The sequence below is a fragment of the Echiichthys vipera genome (assembly GCF_963691815.1).
Source record: "Echiichthys vipera genome assembly, chromosome: 8".
Taxonomy (NCBI): Eukaryota; Metazoa; Chordata; class Actinopteri; order Perciformes; family Trachinidae; genus Echiichthys; species Echiichthys vipera.
The window spans coordinates 23,610,754-23,638,530 of NC_139833.1; the positions used below are offsets into that span (position 1 = coordinate 23,610,754).

The following is a 27,777-nucleotide window of genomic DNA, read 5'->3' on the forward strand; positions in this document are numbered from 1 at the left end:
TAGCAACGACCTCATGGATCTTCTTAGCTAGTTAGTCAGTGAATGACAACATGCTGGAGTCACTGACTGACGGCCCTCGTCCACTCACTCACACACACAGATCTTATAGCATCTTATCTCTTTGAAGGGAGTCACAATTAAGTAGAAACACATTCATGTCACACACACTAGAAGATTATCCTGCAACCACTTGTCTACACTCTCACCATTTTCTTCTGCCATAACACGCACGCACGCACACACACACACACACACACACACACACACACACACACACACACACACACACACACACACACACACACACACACACACACACACACACACACACACACACACACACACACACACACACACACACACACACACACACACACACACACACACACACACACACACACACACAGTAGGAAGCCTCCTATTCAGAAAAGCTGGGAGGGGACATGGTGTAAACAAACCACATTACGCATATCATTGGATCATTAATTCATTTCCCAGGCAGGATCGCATGCAGGTGTCCGCTTGCCTGAATATAGTCTGCTCTCATCCAGAACAAACACTGTGCTACATACTGCTGGTAATCTTTTCCCAGACAAAAAAAAATAGCACTTAGTCTGCTTGACATTTAAATGTTACATCCATCCATCCATCCTGAATGTGTGGGATGCAAATGTAGGAGAGAAGAGGGATAGACTGAGACTGACAAAGACCAGAAAGATTGATCTTGTAAAGAAAAGACTGGATTAAAGCTTTTGCATTGTCAGATTAGAGTTGATATTGAAACTGAATAAAAAAATTAAAAAAACAGTCTCAGGAAGCTTCCCTCCATCTAATGTCCTCACATATTCCATCTCACCATTATTCTCAGCATAGATCCTGATCACAGGCATCATCTCGAAGAGGACTTTGGGTTTTGAGTCGATGAGTTTGCAGCTGCGACGGTCCCAGCCGGCTCCCTCTAGATAGAGGCCGTAGACATACACTCCCTCTGCGGGGGGCTGGTTGATGTCATCCTTCATCCACCTGGTCACCTCGTTGCACAACACCATGCGGTCCAAAGCCCAACCCTTGTTGGCTCGAGTGATCTCCTACAAGATCAGGGACAAATCCACAGGTTAAGGCAGTTCTGCTGGCACTATAACAAAGGAGTACATGGCAGAATGACGGAGTTGACATTTGGCAACAGTTTCCCCCCCAAAAAAACACAAAAAAGACAAAAAAAAAAATCTATTTTAAGAACAGGGCTCTAATAGGGGTACATTTAAAAAAAAAAAAAAAACACTCTGTACTCAAAAAGAGCAAAATGTGATGGCAGAGTGCATCTTAAAATAGACAGAAAAATATATTGGTCAAAATTGAACAGATAGGGACTGACAACAAATGACAAGGACAGGCACACAGGTAACAGACCTCAATTACAAAGCATGCCAGGATTTTGAGGCAAATGCTACACAGAGTGAGAGCACTCTCAGACAGTGTGTGATGCCATTGGTCCAACAGAAGCTGCAGTGGCTCTCCTGACGAGGGAGTATGCAAGTACGGTGAAAGGTAATGACAGCTATATTTGGGAACTAACACAGTACAGTAGTCCAACAAATCCCTGCTCAGTAAAATACAGACACGGAGTGGAATAAATAAAACTAAAAGGCAATCGGATGAGCAAAAAATCCTAAGAGTTCCTGCTATGACTTTAATTGTAAGGTAAATACTTTGTTAGCCCTGAAATCATTCCTAAGGCCCTCAGGTCTCTATCCCAGCTTGTTTTCATAGTAACTGTATATGGTTAATAAGGGAAATGAAAAAAGACTTTGCCAAGGGGGATAAAGAGATATTTCAAAAGGTTCATAAAGAACTTAGAAAGGAAATCAATAAGAAGAAATATAGGTTTAAATGTGAGGTGGAAAACCATTTTTAAAGAGAATGACATGAAGAAGGTGTGGGAAGGTATGAAGCTAATGAGTGGATATGTAGGCAAAGGGAAGCCTGAAAGGAACCAACTAAAGGCTCCATAGAATACGCAAATTATTTAAATAGCTTTTACAACAGATTTGATAAAATTGACTTTTCAAAGGAAAGATCTACTCTTAGAGAGAAGCTAATCAGCACCTTAGATGATATGTTTGGAAAGCTGAAGGCCACAAAAGCTGTAGGTCCTGATGGGCTTACAGTACACCATCTTCTCGGCTATGTTTAATTATTGTTATTCTTCTAATGTTTTGCCTGACTTGTGGAAGGAATCATGTATCAAACCAGTACCTAAAATGAAGGCAGTAGAGTGTATGAAAGACCTGAGACCGGTGGCCCTCACCTCGGTTGTCATGAAAGTGTGTGAAAAAATAGTTCTAAAAAACTAAGCCACAGGTGGAGAAAATACTTGGATCCCTGCAAATTTGCATACCGGAAAGGAAGGGGAGCAGAAGATGCTATTGTTCTTAAACTTGACGGTATTTATACACATCTAGACACCAGTGGGCGTTATTTTATATTGTACTAGGGGTGTGCAGTTTATTTATTTAATTTTTTTTAGAGAACAGAACCCAATTTGTTAAGTTAAATTCAAGCATAACATCAGGAGTAATCACCACAAATACAGGTTCTCCCCAAGTCAAAGCCCTATTACCTTTCTTATTTACTATTTACACAGCTGATTATCGCAGCACTCGGGTTGCCAAGTCGTGAAATTTGTAGACGATACCGCACTACTAGGTCTAATTGAACAGGATGATGATAGCCACTACAGAAAAAACATACAATCCTTTGTTGAGTATGGTGACAGTCATTTTCTGGAGCTTAACATCAAAAAAACTAAAGAACTAGTGATTGACTTTAGAGGAAACAAGAGAGAAACTGAGGCAGTGGTAATTAAAGGGGCAACAGTAGAAAGAGCAAATATAATATTTAGTTGTTGTTTTTAATGATGAGTTGACATGGACTGACCATATTTCATCACTGTTGGTCAAACTGAGTCCCCGTCTGTACTGTATGAGGAAGTTGCAAGTTGCAAACTTGAATTTGATTACCAGCAATGGATTATCACTAAACTCAATAACTCTAGGCCACCCGTCAATAGGTGTGTGATGATACATTGACCTGGATTGATATATTGATGCAATCATCAACAATGCAATATCATTAATGGAAAGCGAAAATATCAGTATATATAATCACCTATAAGATTTTGAAATTCCCTTTTTACAAATATTCTTTTATTAAAAAGAATAGTTTGTTTTTTAATTACCACCTGCTTATGATATCATCTCATTTGTGATATCAGCAAATATCGTATTGTAGTCCAAAGAATCAATATAATATGGTTTCATGATAAAATGTGTGATTATGGAAATCTGTTAAAGGCTTTGGAGATATTCTGTTATTCTTCTTCTGACGAGCTTAAAAACTAACAGGAATCAAATGTAGATAACCTCCCCGTGGGAGCGTGCAAAAGACAGATTTACTTCAAACTGAAAGGTGTCAACAACAAAAGCAATAAATGTTATAGGTCTCAATATAAAAGCAAGGCCGCCCACAGAGTGACAATACAAACAAAGTATTTAAAGTGCAAATACATCATGTGCCATGTATGGAATGCTTTGAATTTCCATCATACAGGAAACTAAGGTCATGCTCTTGCATTAATTAGGTGTCTGTTGTAAAGTAACAAAAACATTTAGTATTATAGACCTATTAGAGTAGCAATTCCACTTCCACTAGTCTTCTTTTTACTATCTTCTTTTTGTCTATCACGCACTCAAACTTCCATCCCCCTCACCAATACACATCCCATGCAACACACCAGACACTTTGCACAGCACACATGGTGAGTGGGGGAACATCACGCACGCACGCACGCACACACACACACACACACACACACACACACACACACACACACACACACACACACACACACACACACACACACACACACACACACACACACACACACACACACACACACACACACACACACACACACACACACACACACACACACACACACACACACACACACACACTTACTTCAAAAGTGATAGATGTGCAAAAGAGAGATGTTGCAGGTCTCAATATAAAAGCAAGGCCGCCCACAAAGTGACAATACAGACACAGTATTTAAAGTGCAAATGCCCTTGCGTTAATTAGATGTCTGTTGTAGAACAGTAACAATAAAACAAAATAAAAGGTATTATACAGTAGACCCTGTTATACTTTGTATAAGACAAGAGGTTATGTTTAACAGTACATCAAAAGCTCCTCTGCTTCCATGTTTTTCTTTTGTTCGTCTAAACCTCCGCAAGATTTATTTAAAAAGGATGCAGATCAGTTTAAACTGAATTTTAAAAGATGTTATATTTCCTGTATAAAAAGTCATTGTTCGCTAATAAAATTGGAACAAGGACAGCTCAGGAAATACTTCCATAAAAAGACAGCGAAGAGAGATAGTGGGAGAAAATGCTAATGTGCATGCTTTGAAATGCGCATTATCATCTGATCTTCACTCGTTCCAATGTTTAATAGAAATCTAGTCATCAGTTTTACTTAGACAGCCTGATATCACAAATATAATACTGTATCTACAGTATATCTCTATTTTATAACATATAATATAGACCGATAGACAGCAGGGGCATGACTACAGAGCTGGATTAATTAGGGTTAAACATTCAGATTACATCGCTCAGTAGTATCCCCCCCACACACACACACATACATTAGTAAAAGTTGGTATTCATTAGAACACAAAGTGAAATGTGTGTGTATTGCATTGCCTGTGTGCATGTGTGTGTGTGTGTGTGTGTGTGTGTGTGTGTGTGTATGTGTGTGTGAATTTGGCCGTGTGCCGGCTTCTCCTCAGTGTGCCATCTGGTGTCCTCCCCGGCGGTGGGTGGGCAGGTAGGTAGGTAGGTAGCCTGACGCAGTGTGTACCTGTCTCATAGCTGTCAGGAAGCCCTGCGGGTTGAAGAATCCTGTCATCCAGAAGCAGTTGGGCCGCCCTTCAAAGATCCAAGCCTGGAACTGCCGGTTCCGCTCAAGCAACTCTGTGAACCAGAACCCCAGGGTGCTGGAGGCCCACGATGCCTGAAAAACAAAGACAAATGAAACAAAACATTACAATGAAACACAGAAAACTTTCATCCAGGAGGATCAAAGGAGAGGACTACAGAGAGACATGAAAAAAATGGATTGGGAATCACTGCGGCAAGAGAAATAGAAATTATTCAGCATGATGGAATAAAAGAGATTAGAATACAACAAAACACAGTGGAGTGGAGGCAGATGGGCTGAATGCAGATGGCACTGCAGGTAGAAAAATTCTGAATCCCAGCCAGGAAGCCATTAAAGTCTAAATTATTGTAATGATGTAATGGTTGTGAGAGCACAACTTGAATGCCAACAGAATGATTCCAACATAAGATAAAGGCAAAGTCATGCCAAGTCATACTTCTTTGTTTTCTCTTGCTCTCCCTCTCTCTGTATCAATATTCCAGCTATTCTGTCTACTAAGTTTGTAACAAGAGTCGTTTTCATTTATCACTGAAACGGATTTGTTCAATTTTAAAATATACTACATACAGTGAATAAAGGTAAAGAGCATCAGTGTGGGCTAAAGAGAAATTAGAGGTTGACTGATGTTAATGGAAACAAACAAGTGAACCTACGATAATAACATTCGCGATTAAGCCCGCACAGTAATAAAAAGACCTTTGAGATATACATTTTTCCCTTGTGGCTCCATAAAGTGGCTCGTTAGCATTCTTTATTGAAAGCAAAGGCCATTAATAGCTTTCAGTAAAATTAAAAGATGACTTTTCCTATGAGGACTCCTTTTGCTGTTTGTGAAGCAGAACACTAAAGAGCTAACAACATGAAGTGACTTATGGTTACTGGCAGAGGCTAAACAGGAAATGAAGTGTGATCTACTTTTGTTTTGATGTCATAAGTCTTCAAACTGATTGCAAATGTTTCCAGAAGAGAATTGCTGGGAGCACAGTGGGTTCCCAAATTTTTAATTCCTGGTAATCCTCTCAACCAACCTTCTTCCAGCGGGCTGGAATGCGTGCATCGTACATGCAGTCCAGGGCATCCCGCAGATTTTCGCTCATTATGATGGTTCCATCGATGGCCAATTTGAGGTCAGTCAGGGTGTTGCGGACCAGAACTAAGACCCTCTGCATCCGATCGATCTCCTGACGCAGGAAGATGTTCATGGGCTGGAAAGAACCCATCTTCTGGAGGCGCTCTCTCACCTGGTTACATTTAAATCAGGTAAGAAGATGAAACTTTAATCAATCTCATGAAGAATGTATAATGCATAGAGTGAAGATGCATGAGCACATGCAGGCTTGCTATGTCTACACAGAAAGATGTGTTCACAAGGAAATGTCCCTGGAATCACCACAATTCAGTTTACCTCCACTCTACATACAGCTTTCTCAAACTAAAGGTTGGTTTGATCCATTTGCAGCTTTTGGAGTGTTGCATAAGCTTTTCTCTTACTTATCTTACTTATCTAATACCTATAAACTGAGCTCAGGATGTGAGCTTTCTATAATCTATGTTTGTAAGCTGGATTCTATCAATTCACTTTTAGTTCTTTTTTTGAAAATGCATATATAGCACAATATTTCCCTCAATTTGTCTTTGCGTTTCCATTCTGTACAATTGTCCCTCATTGTTACATATTTTTGGGGGCTAATATATTTTTTACCGACAGCTCGCAGATAGATGAAAGTGAAAGTAGTAAAGACAGGGTGTGGTGTGCAACTTTTCCTCAGAAAAGTCATTCTCATATCACTTTTGCTAAAGTGACAAAAAAGGAGAAAACCCAATCTAAGACAAAGCTAGCAAAATTACACTGCTTCCAACCCCCCTCTATTTCTAGTCTTTTCTCTGTCTATCAATGATTCAAACTTCCATCCCCTCACCAACACACATCCCACCTCTGACACTTTGCACAGCACACATGGTGAGTGGGGGAACAACACGTTACCACACACGCACGCATGCGCACACACACACACACACACACACACACACACACACACACACACACACACACACACACACACACACACACACACACACACACACACACACACACACACACACACACACACACACACACACACACACACACACACACACACACACACACACACACACACACACACACACACACACACACACCCTTACTTCAAAAGGAACATAGTCAGGAGGCAGTTTCTCCAGCATGTCGTCAGCCAGACGGGACACCACGGCCTCTCTGGTTTCCCCCCCGCCTGATGAGCTGTCTTTAGGCTGAATGCTGAGGATGGTGTCCAGTACGTCCTTAGCCAGCTTACTCTGGTAGGTTATGTCTGCGTTTGGGTGGAGGCCAAACACCTCAGGTGTGTCATAGGCTGGCAGACACTGTAAAAGAAAAACAGTGAAAGTTAGTGAACCAGAGCTTACCTCGGCTCTCAGAGGAGCATTTATGAAAATATTTTCAAAAGGAATAGCTCAGATGCGTTTTCTCTACTCTCACAACAAGTACCGTAATTTCCGGACTATAAGCCGCTACTTTTTTCCCTCGTTCTGGTCCCTGCGGCTTATTCAACGGTGCGGCTTTTCTACGGCTTACGGTAACCAGGGGCGCGCACTACCGAGGATGCGCGAGGCCGAGGCAGACATCTGGCGCCAGGTAACGAGAGCAAAACAAAGAGTAGGAGAGCTTCAGCAACAGTTTGCGCGAAGGAAGTGTTCATGCAAACACCCTCAACATGGAAAACAAACGGAGAAGTGCATATGATGCTGCTTTTAAGTTAAAGGCAATCGATCTGGCTGTCAAAGAAGGAAATAGAGCTGCTGCACGTACCCTTGACATCAATGACTCAATGGTGAGACGTTGGAGAAGGCAGCATGAAGAACTGACTTTTCATATACCGGTAGTAGGCTGGTTATTTTGATAACGTAAACGGCCGCGGGACTGCACTTTTACTGCCGTGTTACAGGCGAGTATTTGTATTACTTTGCACTGTTGTATTATTTGTACTCTGCACGAATGCTGTTCGCCATGTCAAAGATTTGAAAGTTTGATTGAATGATTGAAAGATTTATTGTTGATAAATGGGACGCTTTGCGTTCCCAAACAGTCATCTCTGTCCCGACAATCCCCTCCGTGGTAGCAGGAACCCCTATATACTACGGTAATTACACATCAAAACGCCTGCGGTTTATAGTCGGGTGCGGCTAATATATGGAGCAATCTGTATTTTCCCCTAAATTTAGCTGGTTCGGCTTATAGTCAGGTGCGCTTTATAGTCCGGAAATTACGGTACTGTGAGAGGACTCTAGTGCCCCTGTTGAGCAGATTATCAACTCACACTAAGCTTGCAGAAACAGGCTGGAAGAGCTCATGGTAGAACTAGTTTCAACAATGTGGAATAGATGTCTTTTTTGAGGGTTGGTCGTTTCTTTTTACCTCAGTTTCAAATACATAATTCCCTTGCAATGCACTGCAATTTTGGTCACTGCTAAGCCACTGTTGGTTGGGTAAAATGCTGACAGCCAAGTGTCTCCTCTGATACACACAGTGTCACCAGCTGCTTCTTTTCAGCCTCTCTAGTGAAGAGCTTCACCATGAGGGTGTAAAATATGGGAGATTCACAATATGCCTCCCAGTCCAATGGTGCACGCTTCTAACCAAATAGTATGACACGCTTGTGCAGTGGAGGGAGGGACAAGATCCCTCCCCCACTTCCCTGCCACAAACACAGCCAATTGTGCACAGTGGGCCTGACATAGGTGGCTGTATATGTGTATGATGTACATGTATTAAGACAAGACTTTGTTGCACTGCACCAATTACCGGCTACCTATGTTGCCTCTCTGACTCATTTTCTGTCATCTTTCTAGCTATCTGATAAAAGGCATAAAAGGCAGCAAACAACTTGATATTATGTAACAGGTTTTTTTTTCTACTAAGGACAAAAGTTCACCTCTTGCCTCTGTAGCAGTCGACCCCAATTATCCAACTGGTCTCATAAGATAAATAAACAATGCAGAAGTATATCATGGTTCATTATTTCTTCACAAGGTTAGGTGGCATAAATAAACCCATGTGAAAAAACACCTGAATACAAAGCAAACTGGCTCACCTATATGGTTTATTTAAACTGATGATCTAATAAGGGTAATACAGCTGTCATTGATGACATTTTGATTGGTTCAAATCAATTCATTATAATGAGGGTATCTGAATTTTAAGTGACTCAAGAAATGAGCTGACGTCAGTTCAAAGGCAGCGAGTAGAAACTGTGTTGCTTTAATTAGTTCAAAGACATCTTGCAGATTGTGTCTCTCACATACGACAAGACGACGGGACATGTGATACTAGCCTCGCGAGCAAGCTTCTTTGTATTTTACTCGCAGATCAGTCTGGCAACGTGTGCTGAGAAAATTTGGAGCCGTTTGCCAAGCGAACATCGAATCAGCGTTGGTTTTGAAAGGCGTTTAAGTGATTGTTATGATCAACAATGTCATGTAAGCAAAAGTCACTCAAAACCAAAGATAGATCCAATGTGTTGTTAGCTTCGTTTTATTTCAAGGAAACCTCTCTTCGCCTTCATCACGTAAAGAATGGTGAAATGGTGTGAACCTGCAATTAGTACACCAAAAATAGAGTTTTATCTGCGGATATTGGCGCGTTTTCACAAACATTACGCGTCCTTGGCTGAAACAGACTGTTTTGTTTATATATTATCAGATTCCTTCCGTTCTTATTTCTTTGTTGACAGAGAACAGTTCAGAGTTTGCATTTGTTAAATAAAGACCCTTGTGTTGTTTGTCAGCCTCTGCTATTCTATCCCTCAAACATCTATCACACTGTGCAATCAAAAACAATCAAACATCAGGAGAGAGCACACAGAGAAAAATGTGAGGGAGTGAAGAGAATGACTGGGTTCTGGAAAGAATTGCCTTTCTCCCTCACTGTGGTCATTTATTTCCTCTTAGGGAATTTGTGCTTTGTTCCTGTCTGTCTGCATTTAATTTAAATACACAGATTGTACGCACACACACACACACACACACACGTGCACGCGCGCACACACACACACACACACACACACACACACACACACACACACACACACACACACACACACACACACACACACACACACACACACACACACACACACACACACACACACACACACACACACACACACACACACACACACACACACAGTGTTCTGTTGGGTATTTTGTCTATGTAGATGTGAACATGTGTATGTATTTGTGTGTACATGGTATGTGTGAGATTTAATGTTGTACCTGTGTGCTTTTATGCATGTGTGTGTGTGTGTGTGTGTGTGTGTGTGTGTTTTCCAAAGGCTGTGTTTGTCATTCTCTATTTAAGAGGTGGTGCAGAGGAATAAGCTGGCTGAGCCTGGCAGCCCTGAGCATCCATCATAATGAAACTAGCTTTAATGAAACTAGCTCAGGAACTGACCCCAGATACACACAAACAAGCAAATGCACACACAAAAGCACACAGATGCACACAAATATACCATACATAATCTGAAATAAAAAAAGTATGCTTGCATTTTATCTAAAATTCCTGAGTCCTGTAGAAACCTCATATCTTCAATGTTGCTTTTTTCACTCATTGTGATACAGTATAACTGAAAACTGACAGGATAGAGAAAACAAAAAAAACAGACACACACAGCAACATGTGCAGCATTTTAACAAAAATGTAGTAAGATAGGGCACAAATGTGCAAACATACATTAAATCCGTATGACAATCTGTTATTGTAGAAGCAAGGTACAACTGTGCACAGTTAACCATCATCCATCTGCAGTATTTTATACTCAGACCATACTCCTGCGCTGGAGTGAGGTCCAGCTACACCAGCCGATCATTCTGGGATAGGGGGAAAAAACGCTCTGGCTTGTTTGTATTTCTTAAAACCAATCACAATCATCTTGGGTGGAGCTAAGCGGATGATGGCCTTTTCCACATGCCAGATGTCAGGCTTTATCCCAGCACTGTTCGTCTGAGTGTAACTCACCTGAATGTATGTCAGATACTGGTCAACACTGGAGCATTTCGGGATGCTGTAGCCTTTGTAGAAGTTGAAGGCAGGTCCAAACATGTCCTCACTGAACCACACCTTGGCGAAGGTGTTGAGGAGGCGCTTGTCGTAGTCGTCGGTCACACGGCCACCGTATTGAATCTCTCCGATCATGTATCTCACTGTGGTCCATGACACACCCTGAGGAGATATGAACTAGTGAACATAAAATAACAGCAAATACAGTTTGTGAAATGATTACAGTTGTTGAAAAGGCAAAAGGAGTTGATGAATGTCACGGAGAATACCATCGAGAAGGTAGACTGTACTCTCTCGTGTCAAGCCCTTCTCTCACAGTGTGGTTATTATTTCTGTTTGGCATGTTCATAAAAGTTCGATTTCCACAGTTTTCTGCAACTAAAGAGCTCACTTTTTTGTATAATAGAAATAGATAAGATAGGGTTAGGGCTATTTTGTTAACTCTAGCTGTAGAAATGGGACTAGAGGGATGTTTTCCATTTTTTTTAACACAAATGCAATAATTAACAATACTGGTTGCTGTTGCCATGTTCGCTTCCGTAAACACCGTTGTGGTCAACTGCCCATGCGGGTCACTTCAGGAGCATGAGTTATTCACACAGCAATCTGTACACAGGCCACATTTGAAGACGCAATGTGAATAGAAACAAAAAATCGGATTTGATTAATAAATCGGAATTGTGCATTAAGACCTGCAGTGTGAACATAGACATTAACACTGAAACGGTTGCACTGAGATGCGAGAAAGTCAACAATGGCCACTACGGCCATGAAACATTTTTCCAAATAGGCTTTTACTCACAGGGCCAGTAAATATTCCATCGCGGGCCGGGGGCCGCTAATTGAGTAGCCCTGCGATACACGGTAGTAGGCTGGCTAACTTACTCATAGATAGAAACTGATAACATCATTCAGCATATGCCTAGCTTGAGGCGCGTGCATGTGATATTGTAACATGCGCAAGGGGGAGGGAGGATCTGTAGCGTGTGGACAAACTGTGCCTGAGAGTCAGTTCTCACACAGCCCTGCGTTGAGTGGACAGGATGATACGGGCGCGGTGGATTTTTGAAAAACAAACAACAAGCTCTTGGTGCATGTAGAGGTGCGTTTTTCATCTAAAGCTGGATGATTTATGTTTTTCTATCGGAGCATAGTGTCGGTGTTATGCCCCCAGAGATTTGTCACTGGAGATGTAGTTCAGCAAAGTTTGATTTGTATTGTGACCATGGCAACGAGGAAGTACAGCATCTTATCTTGGGAATCATGAAGTAAACTCACCATGTGGTGATCAGTTATAGTGGCGCTGAGTCATTCATCATTAGCAGTCATCAGCTCCTCGCTTAAGGCGTTATTCTTAATTTCCCCTCTTTGCTAAGGCAACGTCTGTGAGCATTATACATCCAACAACATGAGACTGTCAAGTTATTTTGTGTGAATATACATGCAGCTGTATGCTTATTATGTTGCTAAGCGGAGCTAGCTTAATTATCAATTGTTATATGTCATTTGACTAGTTTAGCTTTGTTTTGGTCATATTAGCTACACCTCTGCAGAATGCACGTTTAAAAGACAACAACCTGAGAATCACACGGTTGTTGGTAGCTGTTAAAGATGTGTTTGTTCAACTAAAGGTATACACTATAGTTGAAGTTGAGTGTCACATCCTACCTTTTTAATGTCCATGTCATCAAGGTGGTTCTGTACAAACTGGACAGTGGCGTTGAAGTCGGCCTGGTTGAACTCGTAGGGGATGTTCCATCCCAGAGGTCCATACTTTCTCCTCTCCTGTACTGTGCTGTGGAGAAATGCCACTCCATACAGCATTGGCTTCCACTGCACCATGTTACTGACATCCAAAAGGTCTTGGTTTATGCCTGGTGAGGGAAACATGGATGTACACATGAGCAGCCCTCTAAACCGGAGAGCGAAAAGCTACAGAAAATCATCATGGTTTAATCAGCTTTTGAGGTCAACATTTGGATCTCCAGTTAAATTTGTTTTAAAAGGAAAAAATATTAATTACATATTTTCTGAGTGAATATGTTTAGTTAAATTGGATTAAACATTTTAAGATGCAGCAATTCCCGATACCGATATGACACACATACAGTACTGCATCCACACAATTAACTTAGCATAATGCAAGTTGCCAATTCTCTTTTGAAATCTATTAAAGCAATGTCTCATAGGGCTTTTCTGGGCTGTAATGAAGTTTGGGAAATCTTGCCAGCCTCAGGAGGATAAGCATGTGGTGAAGTGATTTAAAACTTCAGCTGAAATTACCATGTTTAATCTACAAATTAATTCATAGAGAATATCAGCAGCAATTATTATCTAAATGTTCTGCGAAATACAGGTGGCTCCACCTGTCATATGGGAATTGTAACATTTAAAGGTGAAAAAAAAGCAACACAGAATATAGGAAAAAAAGATGCACGCTCTGAGTTTAATAATCTGAATTCCCGGCTCACGCTCAACTGTGATCTGACTTAATCTGATGAAGAAATGCAAATTCTAATTGCAGTTCAGATTCAAGAGTTGAAGACTTACAATTGCCTCCTAGGAACCTCACATATCCCTTTTCTATATAAACCAGGCACAGTTAATTGGTTTTATACATATTGAATATTGTTCTCTTTCTTCCTCTTTGAATGAAAACACAAACCACTTGTTTCCACTGTTTTACAAATTCACAAACCTTAGAGGCTTTTTTTTACTTGACTATGAAATACACGGAATTCAGCAGCAGTTGTTTATCATCTTTTCTGCTGACTTTCTCCTTGGCTACATACACATTCCTTTAGTTATTGATTATGTGACTTACTACTTACTTCTTCTGTCTCACTTACACTGACACACATTTGATCCCCCTGTAATGATGAACTAAGGACCAATCTGTTGTCATTTTACTTTATTTCCACCATATTTATTCCCGGCAACCTTTTGAGACTGGACCATTGTATTGATCCAGGACAGGGTGTGTGAGTATTTATTCTCAATACACCTCACCACTCTCACCTTGCTCAGTTAAATGGTAGATTAAGAATTCTGGACCTTCAATTAATTATGTTTTACTCTAGATGAACTGAACTGAAACTAACTGCCCCACCTCCATAGGTCCTCTTGAGCCCCGCCTTAAGGCCCTGTGGTGGTTCGTTGGTGAACTTGATTGACATCTGCAGAAGGGTGATGGGGAAGTGCTTGTGGACCTCTGTGGTTATCCAAAGGCGGAAGCTGTCGTGGACAAAGTCAGTCTCTGTCACTGTGTCCATTAGCTCGTCCATGAAGTCCAGACCCAGGTGGCAGTTCTGAAGTAAGGCCCAGCCACCCTGGGGACAAAAAATAAGCATTATGGTCTTCATCCGAATCAAGGACTGCAAAGTAATGATGCAGTCAAAATATTTTTGTGACTAACTAATCGTCTAATAGTCTGTCTGTAAAATCAGAGAAATTAAAGACATTTTTTTAGACACCTTTCTGTCTAGTTCAATATGTTGTGTGAAACAACTGTTCTGTTGCTACATGGAATTATGCAAAAATAGCAGCAAGCTCACACCACTGACTCACATTAGCCATAGTCTGCTGCATAAGCTTGCGGGCATGGACCTCTTGTCCTTGTCCCATGGAGACATATCGGGTCTCAATCTTTAGCCTCTTCCCAAGCGCAATGATGGAGTCAGTTGGATCTGAGCCCATTGACAGGAAGCAGATGAGAGGTGTTCGAGGGTCTGATTCCTCCCACGTCTTCTCCAAGTCAAGAATCACCCCTTCAGTGTAGTTCTCCCCCATTGCGTCCATGATGTATTTACGGGCCTAAAGGAGAAAGGGAAAGTAATGGAGCAAAGTAGACATGTTTGTTTACTGCTTTATAATGCAGGCCATGTTAAAACTAAATATTGTAATACATTTACTTTCTGGAGGGCTTGGGACCGTGAATAGTTCAAAGGAGTTTTTTTGGTTGTTTTTTTTTACTGGCTGCTGCCGGAGGTCAGACGAGGACAACTGCTGGAATGTTTGAGTGCAACAAAATAAAATCCACTGCAGGCTCGTCTGCAGTGGAGCAAAAAAGTACCCATCAGTAAGAAGTGAATGTCCATTAGCCATTGTAGATATTCATGCTTAGTAAGCTTCAGAGAGAAAATTGTTTCTCTGAATAAATTCCACTTTTCCCTTCAAGAAAAAACTTGGCCAGAGGAGATGTTAATATAGATTAAGACTGCTGCCTGTGTGTGTTTGTGTGTATACTTGTGTATATATATCAGCGGAGGCTGGTCCATTGATGTCCATTTCCTCAGTTTTGAGAGAGAAAAGAGGAATATTTAAAAAAATTATTTAAAAAAATAGTAAATGTTTGCTAAAAACTAGTAAAATAATGTATAAATTAAGTTTCTCTCTTCTTAAAAAATAATTACTAGATTTCTACCCAAAATGCCTCAAAAGCAACATCTGTGGGGATGTTCTATGAGGTGGCGGAGGGGAGACTTGGGGAGGAAAAATAAATTCTTCCTCCCCATGGGGCAGGACTTCTACAATGTTAAATGTATTTTTTCCTTTTTTTATTTTTTTAAAATACTGATCTGTGACAGTTCCGTGGTGTTGTCGTGGGCAGCAAGGTGCCATGGCCAGAACAGAGAGAGCGCTCGATTTTTCAAGGGCAGCTATCAAGACGAGAAGACAGCAGCATGGCCATCTGACTTGTTGGATCATGTTGGACATTTTCACAGCAGGGAAGGTGTTCAGGTGAGTCGGATAAACAGCTAAGTTAACATTTAAAACAGTTTAACCCAAGGAATGAAAATGTATTTTGATATTTCATTCATTGCGGTTGGAATTTTAAGGAATTTAAGGACATATAAATATTGCCTTTTTTTGTCTGTATGAAAAATAATTTAATAATATTGATGTATTTTTTTAAAGACTGCAGAACATTCAATTTGACATATGTAAAACGAAGTGCACTGAGGGCGATATACAGTATTTTAAGATTTAAGTGCATCTTTAGGCACAATGGCGGGAGGTTGTTGTAAGTGGACTCAAATGATAATGTAGGGGGGAAATCATCACACATCTGCTCCATGAGGTGTTGAAATTAAAAGTTACAGTATATGTCATATCATTAAATCAGTAATCATTAAAATTATAAAATTACATGGTTGATAAGAAGACTACATTTTTTAACCTCTATTTAGATGACAGAAAATGAGAAAGACTGATACAATCTCTGCCTCACAGTTAGATCTTGGGACTTATGTTAATACATTCTGTTGTCATCTAATTAAAAGTAATTTAAACAGTTATCCCACTGTTTCCCCTGCCAGAGCAAAGGCCTGGCAATTTTTTTTTCTTGATAGGCTGTGTCACCACAATAATCCATTACAAAGGCTCAGTTATATGATGCCTGGAGTTAAGGTTCCCACTATTTTTTTATGTCAACTGATGCTGATATTTTTCTGACTGACAGCCCCATTTGCCTCTCTTTAAAGGTCCTTGTGACTTCAGCCAATAATACTACTGTTCAATTTGGGATCCAGTGTATATTATGGAGATCAGAACACAGTCGCAATTCTTGATTTATTCTAAAATACTGTTATTTTTTATTGTTCATAATTTGATAATTTATAATTTAAATAACCAAGGCACTTCAACAAAAAACCTTTATTTTGTGAAAAAAGCAGTGACACTTTCAGATCCCTCCCAGTTATTGTTATTAATCTGGCACCTGGTGACAATTTACTTAACTGTTGGACACACCCTATTGATCTGGCAGCTCTCCTGGTTACTTGGCAAAATGGCAAGCTGCTTTAAGTTCACTGAAACCCTGCCACAGCAGTTTGTCCAGATGAAGGCCAAAGGAATGACCCTCTCAGCCATTGCAAGAAGGATTGGACATTCAAAGTCTGTGATTTCAAGAATATTGAAACTTTACAAGGACACAGATTAAAGGCCTCAAAAAGGCGGGTCGTCCATGTAAAACAAGTACAAGAGAGTACAGGATTATGCAAAGACTCTCAATGGGGACTCGGTTCAACACTGCAGCTGGAGTTCATCACCAGTTCAGTGCTGAACAGAGCAAGGATCTGCCTCGGCACACAGTGTCTCATTGTTTACGACAATTTGGACTGAAAGTCCACTCTGCAGTGACCAAACCTCTCATCAGCAGACAGAATAAAAAGGCTAGACTTGCCTTTGCTGAGGAGCATGCTGTGTGGACAGAGGAGAACTGGACCAGAGTGAACTTCAGTGATGAGAGTACAATCAATTAATTTGGGTCTGATGGGAAACATTATGTTTGGTGTAGGACTGGGGAAAGACTGAACCCAAAGTGTGAAAAGAAGTCAGTTATATTTGGAGGAGGAAGTGTCATGGTTTGGGGGATGTTTTCTGTAGCAGGAGTTGGTCCCTTGTACAGCTACATGGCAGGGTGAATACAAATGTTTATGTGAACCTCCTTCAGCAACATGCAATAACTTCACTGCAATTGTAAATAACAATCAGCCTTAATGCAATTTTCATGCAAGACAGTGTCCCCTGTTACACTTCAAACAGGTTAGGCAGTTCCTTGAATCCTTGAAAACAAAATAATGTCTAAGAAACCCACTACAGTTACCAAACTGTGTAAGAGACTGCAACAAGAATGGACCAAGATCAAACAAGAGCAGTGTGAGAAACTAGTGATATCCTGTGGGCCTAGATGTGCTGAAGTCATTCAAAGCAAGGGCCTCTACACTTCCTATTCATTTTTGAATCCTATAGCCCTAAGAAAACATTGTTTAAATCTTCTCTTCCGATACAATGGTTTCTGTTCTCTATTTGCGTATCGTTATTTTCACAAAATAAAAGTTTTTGTTGAAGTGCCTTGGTTATTTAAAAAAATATATGCTAGTACAGCAGTGGTATAGCTACAGCGGATATTCTATCAAATTGTGAACAATAAAAAATAACAGTATTTCAGAATAAATCAAGAATACTTTGTTTTCTAATTTTGATCTCCACTGCATATACCTAATGTCATCTGCTAGATCCACTGTGCCTGACTGAAAACCAATCAGAACCGAGGAGTCTCTGACACAGTGTCAATGACTGCTCTGAACTGATTAAACTGTGAAACTAGGCAACAATGATCAGAGACTCCTCTGCTCAGAGTGGTTGTTTTTCTTTGGGAACAGTGGAATCACAAGAACATACAGAGATGGCTCTGGAAGCAGACAGGAACAGAAGGTGGAGGTAGAACTTCATACCATTTTCACAGATAATCTGTCTCATGCTGTCAGAATATAGTAACATTTTCAGCAAATATGAGAAAAAGAGAGGCTACAGACTTCAGCTTTAATTCACCAGATTGTTGTATTCTAGACATCGTAACCATACACACAAAGATGTGTCTCTGCTAACCTGTGCAATGGTCCTGTCAGGACACCAGCAGCGTATGAGGAGCAGGCGTCTAAAACAGTCAAGAGCCTGGTCGTAGGAGTTGGGGACCACCTCCTCTTCTGGGGCCTCCTTATCAAACCATGACTTCCACTGTTTCTCATTACGACTTATCTGAAAGAAATGGGAAAACAGCTCTGACACAGGAACACAGATAGGTACTTTCATTGGACAACCTCCCATTGCTTCCCATTAAATCAAATCTGGACACAACGAGAAAGTGAAGAAAAAAATCAATAAATTCACTGCGCACTCCCCTACATGCACAACGCAAATTGTCTAAATTGTCCTAATATGCATTAGGAACATGGTGCACATGCACCTTTCTGTTCCTGCAAAGCATCTACTCTGCACTGTTTCTTCTTTTCTCCAAAACAAGGCACATGCTGGGAAACAATTAGTTCGGAGCCAAAACGAAGCAGAATTTAACATAAATAAATAAAAAATAAACTTAACATACACTACTGAATAGACAGTGTCTTCTATGAAAATGCATTGACATACAGTATACAGTATGTCTTAAAGATGGATAGTAAAGCAGTCAATGCTCGATTATAACATAGGCATATACGTATACTGTGGCGTAACATAGCCTGAAGCATGAAACCAGGTTACTGGGAGAAATTAGGTTAAAGCAGGTAATAAGTGAGTGCGTTTATAGTGCATGCACCAAAATAACCTGGTAAAACCGCTATTTACATGCAGATGGTGAGTACACAGATTACCCTCGACCATATATTCTAACCCTGGTGTGTATTAGTGATATTTGATGCAGCTCAACGGCCTGAAGTGTGTTTGTGTTTTGCATTGGAACAGAGGTAGCAAAGACAACACTCAATTTTCCTAGTTTGTGCGGATTTTTTTATAAATCTAATGTCCAGCTGTGAATGGACATATTCATTGTGGCTTCTGTTTTATTAAGTTAATGGTAAGTTTGGATTTAAGGACACACCGCTATGAGTAATGCTTCTTTTCAACTCTCTGCTGATGTCACAGCTGTACCTTCCCTGTCTTGCTTCTCTGTCATGAATATGTGCATATGTAAAATCAATATCAAATAGGCTACATGGAGAAATCTGTTTTTTCCAACAAAACGCAACAAAAATCTGTGCTTACTAGTCGTTATCCTTAACAGAATACACTATGTTTCCTTTTAACATGATGATAAAAAAAATCAGGTTACATCCAGGCAGCTTATAGTTTCTTAAGTAAATTTACTTTACTTAAATTGTGACATTCAAAAGTGACAGCTGCTCGTCTTCCTGTATTAGCCACTGAGCTGCTCCTGAAGTACTTTAGGGCTTCAGCGCTTTTCTGAAGAACACATTAACAGTAGTCGTTGATAGAGGAGAGAGTGTTACACACACTTTCCGAGGCACCCTATGGATTTGGGTGAACTTCTTGAACGACAAGGATACAATGGTTACATGTATATGGTGTTTGTGTGTTTTATGTGTTAAATAAAGTACATCTGTGGCATTGGTGTAGCACAGCTTTGTTTGTAGTGTGGAGACAGTCAGGAGGGGGCTCAGATGGTTTTGTCCCTCTATTCTGGGTAGACTGACAACACAATATTTGTCCTCACCTTGTTCTTCTGGGGAGACCGATTTCCTTAAACAAAAAAGCGTTAATCCACCTCTCCCTGTTCATCATCCACATAAAAGTACACGTGTATTTCTGCATGTGACAAAATATAAGGGCGCGCATACACACACATTTGTGTGCGCACATATGCTCAGCCAAAAGTAATTGACTGGAAGTTTCAACAAAATAAGCTCATTTCACAGGGCACTGAGCTTTTACCTCCATGGGAGCCACCAGGCTGTCAGTCATCCACAGGGGTGTATGTATTTGTGCATGAGTTACAATCCATCATTATGAGAGAGAGAGAGACAGAGAGAAAGAGATCGAGAGAAAGAGAGAGAGAGAGAGTGTGTGTGTATAAAAGAGAGAGATGAAGCAGGACATGATGAGACTGATATTGACATGCTTACTAGAGCAGAGAAGAGGTGTGAAAAAATTTAATAAGCACCTGGAGACCATAGCTGAATTTGTGTGTGTAAGGTACAGTAGAGCACTGTTATCTGCACACTTAATAGATAAACGTCTCCCGGTAACGACATGTACAGGCGCTTGTTGTGTGTGTGTGTGTATTGTACCTGATCCAGTATATCAGAGAACTGCCAGAGTTTGCTGAGTTCTACAATGTTGAGCCAGGTCATGTCAAGGATCCATTTAGCTGGTTTCTGAGGACAGGCCTTTAGATCCAGAGATGCACCTCCTGATTCACACACACACACACACACACACACACACACACACACACACACACACACACACACACACACACACACACACACACACACACACACACACACACACACACACACACACACACACACACACACACACACACACACACACACACACACATGCACGCACACATAGCCATGTACAGTACACAAATAAATACCTAAATGCAAATAGATATCTGTATGCAAAAATACAGAATACAGAAAAGATACAGAATGATTCATTCTACAAATTCATGCAAATGTAAAAACACAACCATGAAAAAATATAAACAAAAGTCATACTGAGTCAATGTTCAGCAGGTGGGAGCTGACAGATGGGGAAGCTGCATGCATGTAGCAGACTGTCTGTTCTGGCCTTACCAGTTGCTATAGCTGGCTTTTATCCCTGCGGTGAGGAGCACTCCATATTTCTGATTCAGTCAACTACTTCAATACCAATATGTTTGAAATGTGTGTGTACCTTGAAATGAGCTTTGAAAAAATCTCTGCGGTAGATAAATAATGAATAAAGAATTAAAAAAAAAACAGACAACAGAAAATAATTTTAGTCTTACATTATCAAAGAACTCAGAGGTGGTTTAGAGGTGAATCACTTGTAGCTTCTCTTTTCTGTATGTTGAGATTTCAAGGCAGTCTCAGTGGAGACAGAGGTCTAGCCAGTGTACGTAATGTTTTTCTTTTGCTCAAACCATATCCAAAATATATATTTAAGGTAAGTGAGTAAATACACTTTTATTTAGTGCCTTTCAAAAGCAGGGTTAAAAGGTGTTGTACACAACAAAATAGTCAGACATTGGTGAATGACACACAGATAAGGGGTCAAAGAAACATTTCCTTCCTGGAATCAGCATCTGCTCAGCTATGTTTTCAAACTCACCACTTCACACCATATATGCACATTTCAGGATTTCAGTAAACTATTGGGCTTGATAAGGTTCAAAGAACATTAGTCTTTGAGATCAAGATTCCGGCATCATAGACAGTACACACTGCTGATCTCTGCACCACAGCATAGAGGGTTTCAGTGAATTTCATGTTAAGTAGTATCTCTTGAGTATTTCTGCATCAGACATAATAATACGAGCATCGGTGACTACTTTCTAAGTCGTTGTGATACCATGCTGTCAAGAAATATTAAGAAATAAAGCAAGAACGACAGCACCGAGAATGACTGAATCAAAGTAAGTCATCAGAAGTGACTCAAACATATTTCCTTAGTAATGCAAGAAGCTGTTAACATGAATTCCGTTATCCTTTTTACACACTTGTATGTTGTTTTCCAGGTTTTACTCTTTCTCGAAGCTCAGGAGCCAGCTCCCATGTTTCCAAGGTTGGACCTTCTTGCACATGCATGCCTCCAACAAGCAAACTTTTAAAATCAATCCATGCTTTTGCCTGCACAAGTAAACAAGAAAGTGTGAAAAGTGTGACCAACACATTTTCCTCTTACCTTTAATGAGTGTGAGAAACTCCTCATGTTTGACCCTGTTGCTCTGCATGTCGATCTTCAGTGTCAACAGCAAAGTGAAGAGGAACTTGTGCTCCTCGTACAGGCCCCGTGCTGCATACTTATACACCCCAAATGTCATGAACTCTATGATGTTGGCGATGCGTTTGCTGGTTATGGGGCTTTTGGAGGACCTGTTTTGGCAGAATTTAACAGCATATACCAAATATCAACTTTAATTAAATGTGCAGCTTATTAGTCCCTTAGAGCTCCTGCCATGATCTGACATAGTTTAGATCTAATAACATCTCTTACAAATCGAATATAGATTAGATATCACAGCATGGTCAGACTAGTTAAACTAATAGCTAATGGTTAATGCTTAATTTTGGTTTATTGACTTGAGAATAATTAGTACTGACTGTGAGGGCCAGGATGCCCGTGGTGCTTGGAATTATGTGAAAGCTTCATCTAGCCATTAAGCATATTGGGTATATTGACATATTTAGCTGTATGGTTTGAGGAGAAATTATTTGAGCCGGTAAATCAATGGGTAGCTGATTAAAATGGACTGTCGCTGTATTTGATGTTTGCCTGGGGCACTCCTAATACCTTTCACATCAAAGATGAAGTATCCATGTTCAGTAGTGGCAACACAGACTTAGCCTCCACCCTCAACATAACAAGTTGAAAATAAAATCCATTTGGTTTTCAGCTGCATATACTGTAGTGGAGGCTACAAGCCAACAATACATCAGCAATCCACTATATACTGCAGATATCTAACATACAGTACATACTGTAGACAATTTCAAACCATGGCAAAGGCAATTAGTGAAATATGAGATATACTGACATGACAAACCTCAAGAGATCATCAGAAACAGACAAAAAGTATTTGCCTCACTTGAACATACATTGCATTCAAGACAAGCCTGAATTATATGCAAGAGGTAGATACAGTACATTGAATACATAAAATTTGAAGCAATTAAATTGCCCTGCAACAAAAACTACCATTGTGAGGCTTATAATACCCAATAATTATTGACATTGCGTGAAAGAGATTCGATGATACAACTCATGGTGATGCTTGGGGTCATTTTTGTAACATTGTTATATTGAACTGCCCTCTATTGTTTGGTATTGTTTGGAATTCAAAAGAATATTTCTTTCATTTTTTCCTAGATTTTCAACCACCTAGCTTCACCTAGCTCCACTAGTACAAGAGTCTCCTTTTCCACATCACAATGTCACGTATGTTGATGGCTATAAACAACAAAATACACCCTGTAACAAAAGTTGTTTTTTTTCTGTTACATACAGAAAAGAAAGCTCATGGTGAGGAGCAAAATTTGTGGCCCAGCTTTGTAAGAAAGACTGACATCGATTGCTGTTTAACTCAACGCTTAGAAAGCCCCAACCCCCCACCCCACACCCACACACACACACACACACACACACACACACACACACACACACACACACACACACACACACACACACACACACACACACACACACACACACACACACGTAAAAAACAACTGATTACAAAGAGTTCGGAATATTCTCACCTAGCCAGAGAAAGGTCAAAAAGTTTCAGGAACTGTCTCAGAGAGGTCTGGTACATGACGTTCACCATACTCATCTCTGTGATCAGGAAGTACAGGATACTGCCCCTAGTGGCCACTGAAAACACATAAAAACAAAAATTGCAATAGCAAAGGCAAAGGATGTGCGGTTTTGTGTGGCCACATTTGTAACAGGTGTTTGTGTTATTCATAAATCTAAAAATGTTCTGTTGCACACTTTTATTAAAATATTGGCCTGGAGAGTATAAATAATTATTTTGTGAAAAGTGAAAATGATGATAAGGTTGGAATAGGTAGTACAGATTGACATAGACTTTTTATTATTAACTAAATGTGTTTCACAGGATTGTGCATGGTGAGCCAATGTTCTCTTTGATGGCGTCTACTTTTTCATAGCTTGAGCGGAGTTAAAAACTGAAAATGAATCAGTTCTGACTTGGCTGGCGCACTGTAACCAACCAAAGTAAATTACCTCCCAAAAGAGTGTAAATTCTGTTTTTTTGAGCCAGCTGTCATGACGTACCAGGCCGGTACTCCTCTCTGGCAGCATTGATCTGGATCTCCGTCTCGGCAGCAATTTGTAGTTTCTGAGTGACCTCTTCAGCTGTGCGCTTCGTGTTGCCAAGTACAATAATCAGACTCTCATCATCCACAAGTGACCCCTACAAAGGGACATATTTGAAAGAGTAAGGCAGAGAATGAATGAAAATATTACATTTTAAATAATTACCCAATGGCTAACAGATGTATATGTATATTTTTTCTCATAGGGCCTATTCTTCCTATGGATGACCTAATTATTACAACTTTTCATGGAACAAACATAATGGCCATTGTGTTAATGCAACTCCACCAGTCGGCTTTATCAAAAAAACGTAATGAAAAATAGCGTTGCTCCAGACACTGCTACTGTTTCCACACTGAGATTTTTCACATGACCAAATCCTTAATTCAGTTGGAGGCAATGTTGTTCATCTCTTTCAGCGTTTCCTTGCCTGTGTACTGGTCAGTCGGTAGAGCAGGTTGTCCTCTAGTTCCTTCATCTTTCTCTTGTTAGATGTCACATCTTCCAAGAGGTCTGTCCTCTCCTTCTCCAGTTCCTAGAGATAAAAACACAGATGACATACAGTACAAATGCATACATATAGGTCACACAGCTGTAGCATGGTGTCTTGAACGTTTTTTTAGGCCAACGATCCCTTAGTCAACCCCCTGTTGATGATAACTGTCCTATAAGAAAGGCTATGGGATCATTAATGGTTGCATGCATTGAATTTGATCAGCAAAGATTACGAGAAACTGGAAGTTATCATTTTAGCCTGAGAGTCGACAAGCTAAAAAGTAATGTGTAAAAAGAATGTATATTGCTAGTCAAAGCTATAACCCAATGACTACCAAGGAAATAGTAAAAAGAGAGAGTTGGCAGAGAAAATACTCTATGCTGCGTCAGTATTTTACTGAACATAGTAGGTGCCACTGCCCTGAATGTGAGTCTGACACAGTAACATGAATTACAAAAATCTTGTCTTTTATAGTGTCTTTTTTTTTTTTTTTAAATGAGCGCCTTCTATAGGGTAACCTCTCAATAAGTGCTGTCATTCTTATTACTACAAATTAATATGCAGATTTAAATCCACTTCTTTTTAAGTATTTTGAACACTCATAAAGTGAAAGCAAATAACTGAACAATGATGCTGGTATTGTAATTGCTGCATGAAGAGTCGATATGCAGGTTTACAGTTGTAATAGCAGCTTCAGCTCCCATTATGATTAAATCCATATTTAGTACACAGATAATAAGCCACTTTTCCTATCTAGCATAAATCCTTCATCTCATGAGCAGCCATCACTAGCGGGACATTGGCCTCCACACAGTAGCACCAGTCTTTTCACAGTCACAATCAATGTATCTGCTGCATTGGGTGCATTTATAATGCATGTCCATAGCCCAGAATGAATGGATCAAGTGTATGTCTTTAAGTGTATATTTGGTATATATTTCTTTTCATGCATGGTTGTTTCTTCACACTGTCTGTGTTTCAGGCCCTGTTCTATATTTAGAGAGTGGTAATAACCTCCGCGTTTTACTGTCAAACAGCTTGTGCTTGCTGGAGAGAAGAAATTAGGTACACAGAGGTGTTGGAACCTGAATTTCCAAGGGCTTTTCAAGGAATTATATTGATCTGAACTATTTGCATCAAGCCGGAGGTGCGTCCTTTCTGTGGAAACATAGTGAAGTTTATACAAACTTATTGGCAATGATGTAATAGTTCAGCATAAATGAATTCAAATATTCAGCCAACGTGTAAAGGGATTAAAGCAAGAAACGACTTGTGAGCCTGACAAGCTGTCCACAACGAGCCCTGCATATACTGTGTATTCATATATACACACACACACACACGCGCACACACACACACACACACACACACACACACACACACACACACACACACACACACACACACACACACACACACACACACACACACACACACACACACACACACACACACACACACACACACACACACACACACACACACACACACACACATATATAGTGACTATAATGACTACTGTTTAGTTTGAGAGCAACTCCACCTGTTTTTCTGTGAGGATGACTCTGCCCAGCAACTGGTCCTCCAGTCCTCTCATGGTGACGGTGAAGTCGATGATGGACGTGCGGGCACTGATCTCGGGGGTATAAGCAGGGTTAGGCAGCTTGGTGGTCACATACAGCCTGAAGCCCTTCATCACATCCACCTCTTTGTCACCCACTTTCACCTGGAAAGAGAAAGATAGAGAATGAAAGATGATTCAGCCAAATCCACCCCATACCACCTCAGGAAGACAATAACTTATTAGAAATGTATGAATAGGCCATACTGACAAACATGATAAAGGTATCCTGGTGGCAGCAAACACTTTGAGAAACATTTATTGTATGTGTATGTTTGTGTAAGTGTGTACATGTGCATGGATGTGTGCATCTTGTGTTTGCTCTGAACACCATTAAATTACTCATGGCAGTAAAACTTCTAATTATCCATCTGGCAGTTTGCCCCTGGAGCTGTCGGCCACAGACACCTTCACTTCCTCCTCACACCAGGATATTAATAGAATTTAAAACTTTTCGGGAGAGGGTGGGAGTGAGCGTGTAGACACCTGTAATTGAGCCTCTCAATAGGTAGCCGAGAGACTTCTGGTTGAACGTGCATATAACACATGCTCACTTGCAATTATCAAATGGTGTGAGGGTGTGTGCATATTTTCCTGCAGTTTTATGGTATTGATGTATGTGTGTGAGCCAGAAGGAGGCAGCTGCAGTGTCAGCTGCTGAATAACCAGCATCAGCCGGAGCAAGGAGTGGAGAGGCGATAATGAGAGAGAGAGAGAGAAATGCCTAGAAGCAGACTTTCACTCTGCCACCCTGTGTGTGTGTGTGTGTGTGTGTGTGTGTGTGTGTGTGTGTGTGTCGGTGTGTCGGTGTGTCGGTGTGTGTTTGTCAGAAGGATCCCAATGACAAATTTAAACATTCATTCTTGTTCTGATGTATAGTACAGTAACTTGATTTCATGGTTATCTGGATGAGAAAGGTTTACAGATCTCTCAATTGAGTCTTGTGGAAATTATTGTTCAAATCTTTACAAGCAACACAGATAAGACACATTAATGAGTGCATAAAATGTCCTTTTCGAAAGTTCAAACCAATCCATTGGCAAATAGACCAATTTAGATTGCTTCCTTGCCATATAATAACTCAAATTCACATCCAAAACCTGCTTCTTGGCTGTCAGTTTGCTAATAAAATTCAGACAAACTAAGAACTATTCAAACCATGCTCTGCAATTTTCCAAATTAAATGTATCTAACTTCAATTTTACATTA

General features: G+C 40.3%; 1 protein-coding gene across 2 annotated transcripts in view; it reads right to left on the reverse strand.

The window, feature by feature from the left end:
• The window catches only part of dnah5 (dynein, axonemal, heavy chain 5), a gene marked incomplete at both ends in the record, with an annotated part of 102,329 nt that overhangs the window by 464 nt on the left and 74,088 nt on the right, over positions 1-27,777 (reverse strand). For both annotated transcript variants that reach the window (XM_083918951.1, XM_083918950.1), the window contains 15 exons: positions 857-1,088; positions 4,924-5,076; positions 6,033-6,245; positions 7,192-7,407; positions 11,060-11,263; positions 12,770-12,975; positions 14,211-14,430; positions 14,669-14,914; positions 18,494-18,643; positions 20,689-20,810; positions 22,295-22,485; positions 23,869-23,983; positions 24,410-24,548; positions 24,882-24,986; positions 26,491-26,673. In XM_083918951.1, the coding sequence (XP_083775077.1) occupies positions 857-1,088; positions 4,924-5,076; positions 6,033-6,245; positions 7,192-7,407; positions 11,060-11,263; positions 12,770-12,975; positions 14,211-14,430; positions 14,669-14,914; positions 18,494-18,643; positions 20,689-20,810; positions 22,295-22,485; positions 23,869-23,983; positions 24,410-24,548; positions 24,882-24,986; positions 26,491-26,673 (2,695 nt within the window). The remainder of the gene's footprint in view (positions 1-856; positions 1,089-4,923; positions 5,077-6,032; positions 6,246-7,191; positions 7,408-11,059; positions 11,264-12,769; positions 12,976-14,210; positions 14,431-14,668; positions 14,915-18,493; positions 18,644-20,688; positions 20,811-22,294; positions 22,486-23,868; positions 23,984-24,409; positions 24,549-24,881; positions 24,987-26,490; positions 26,674-27,777) is intronic.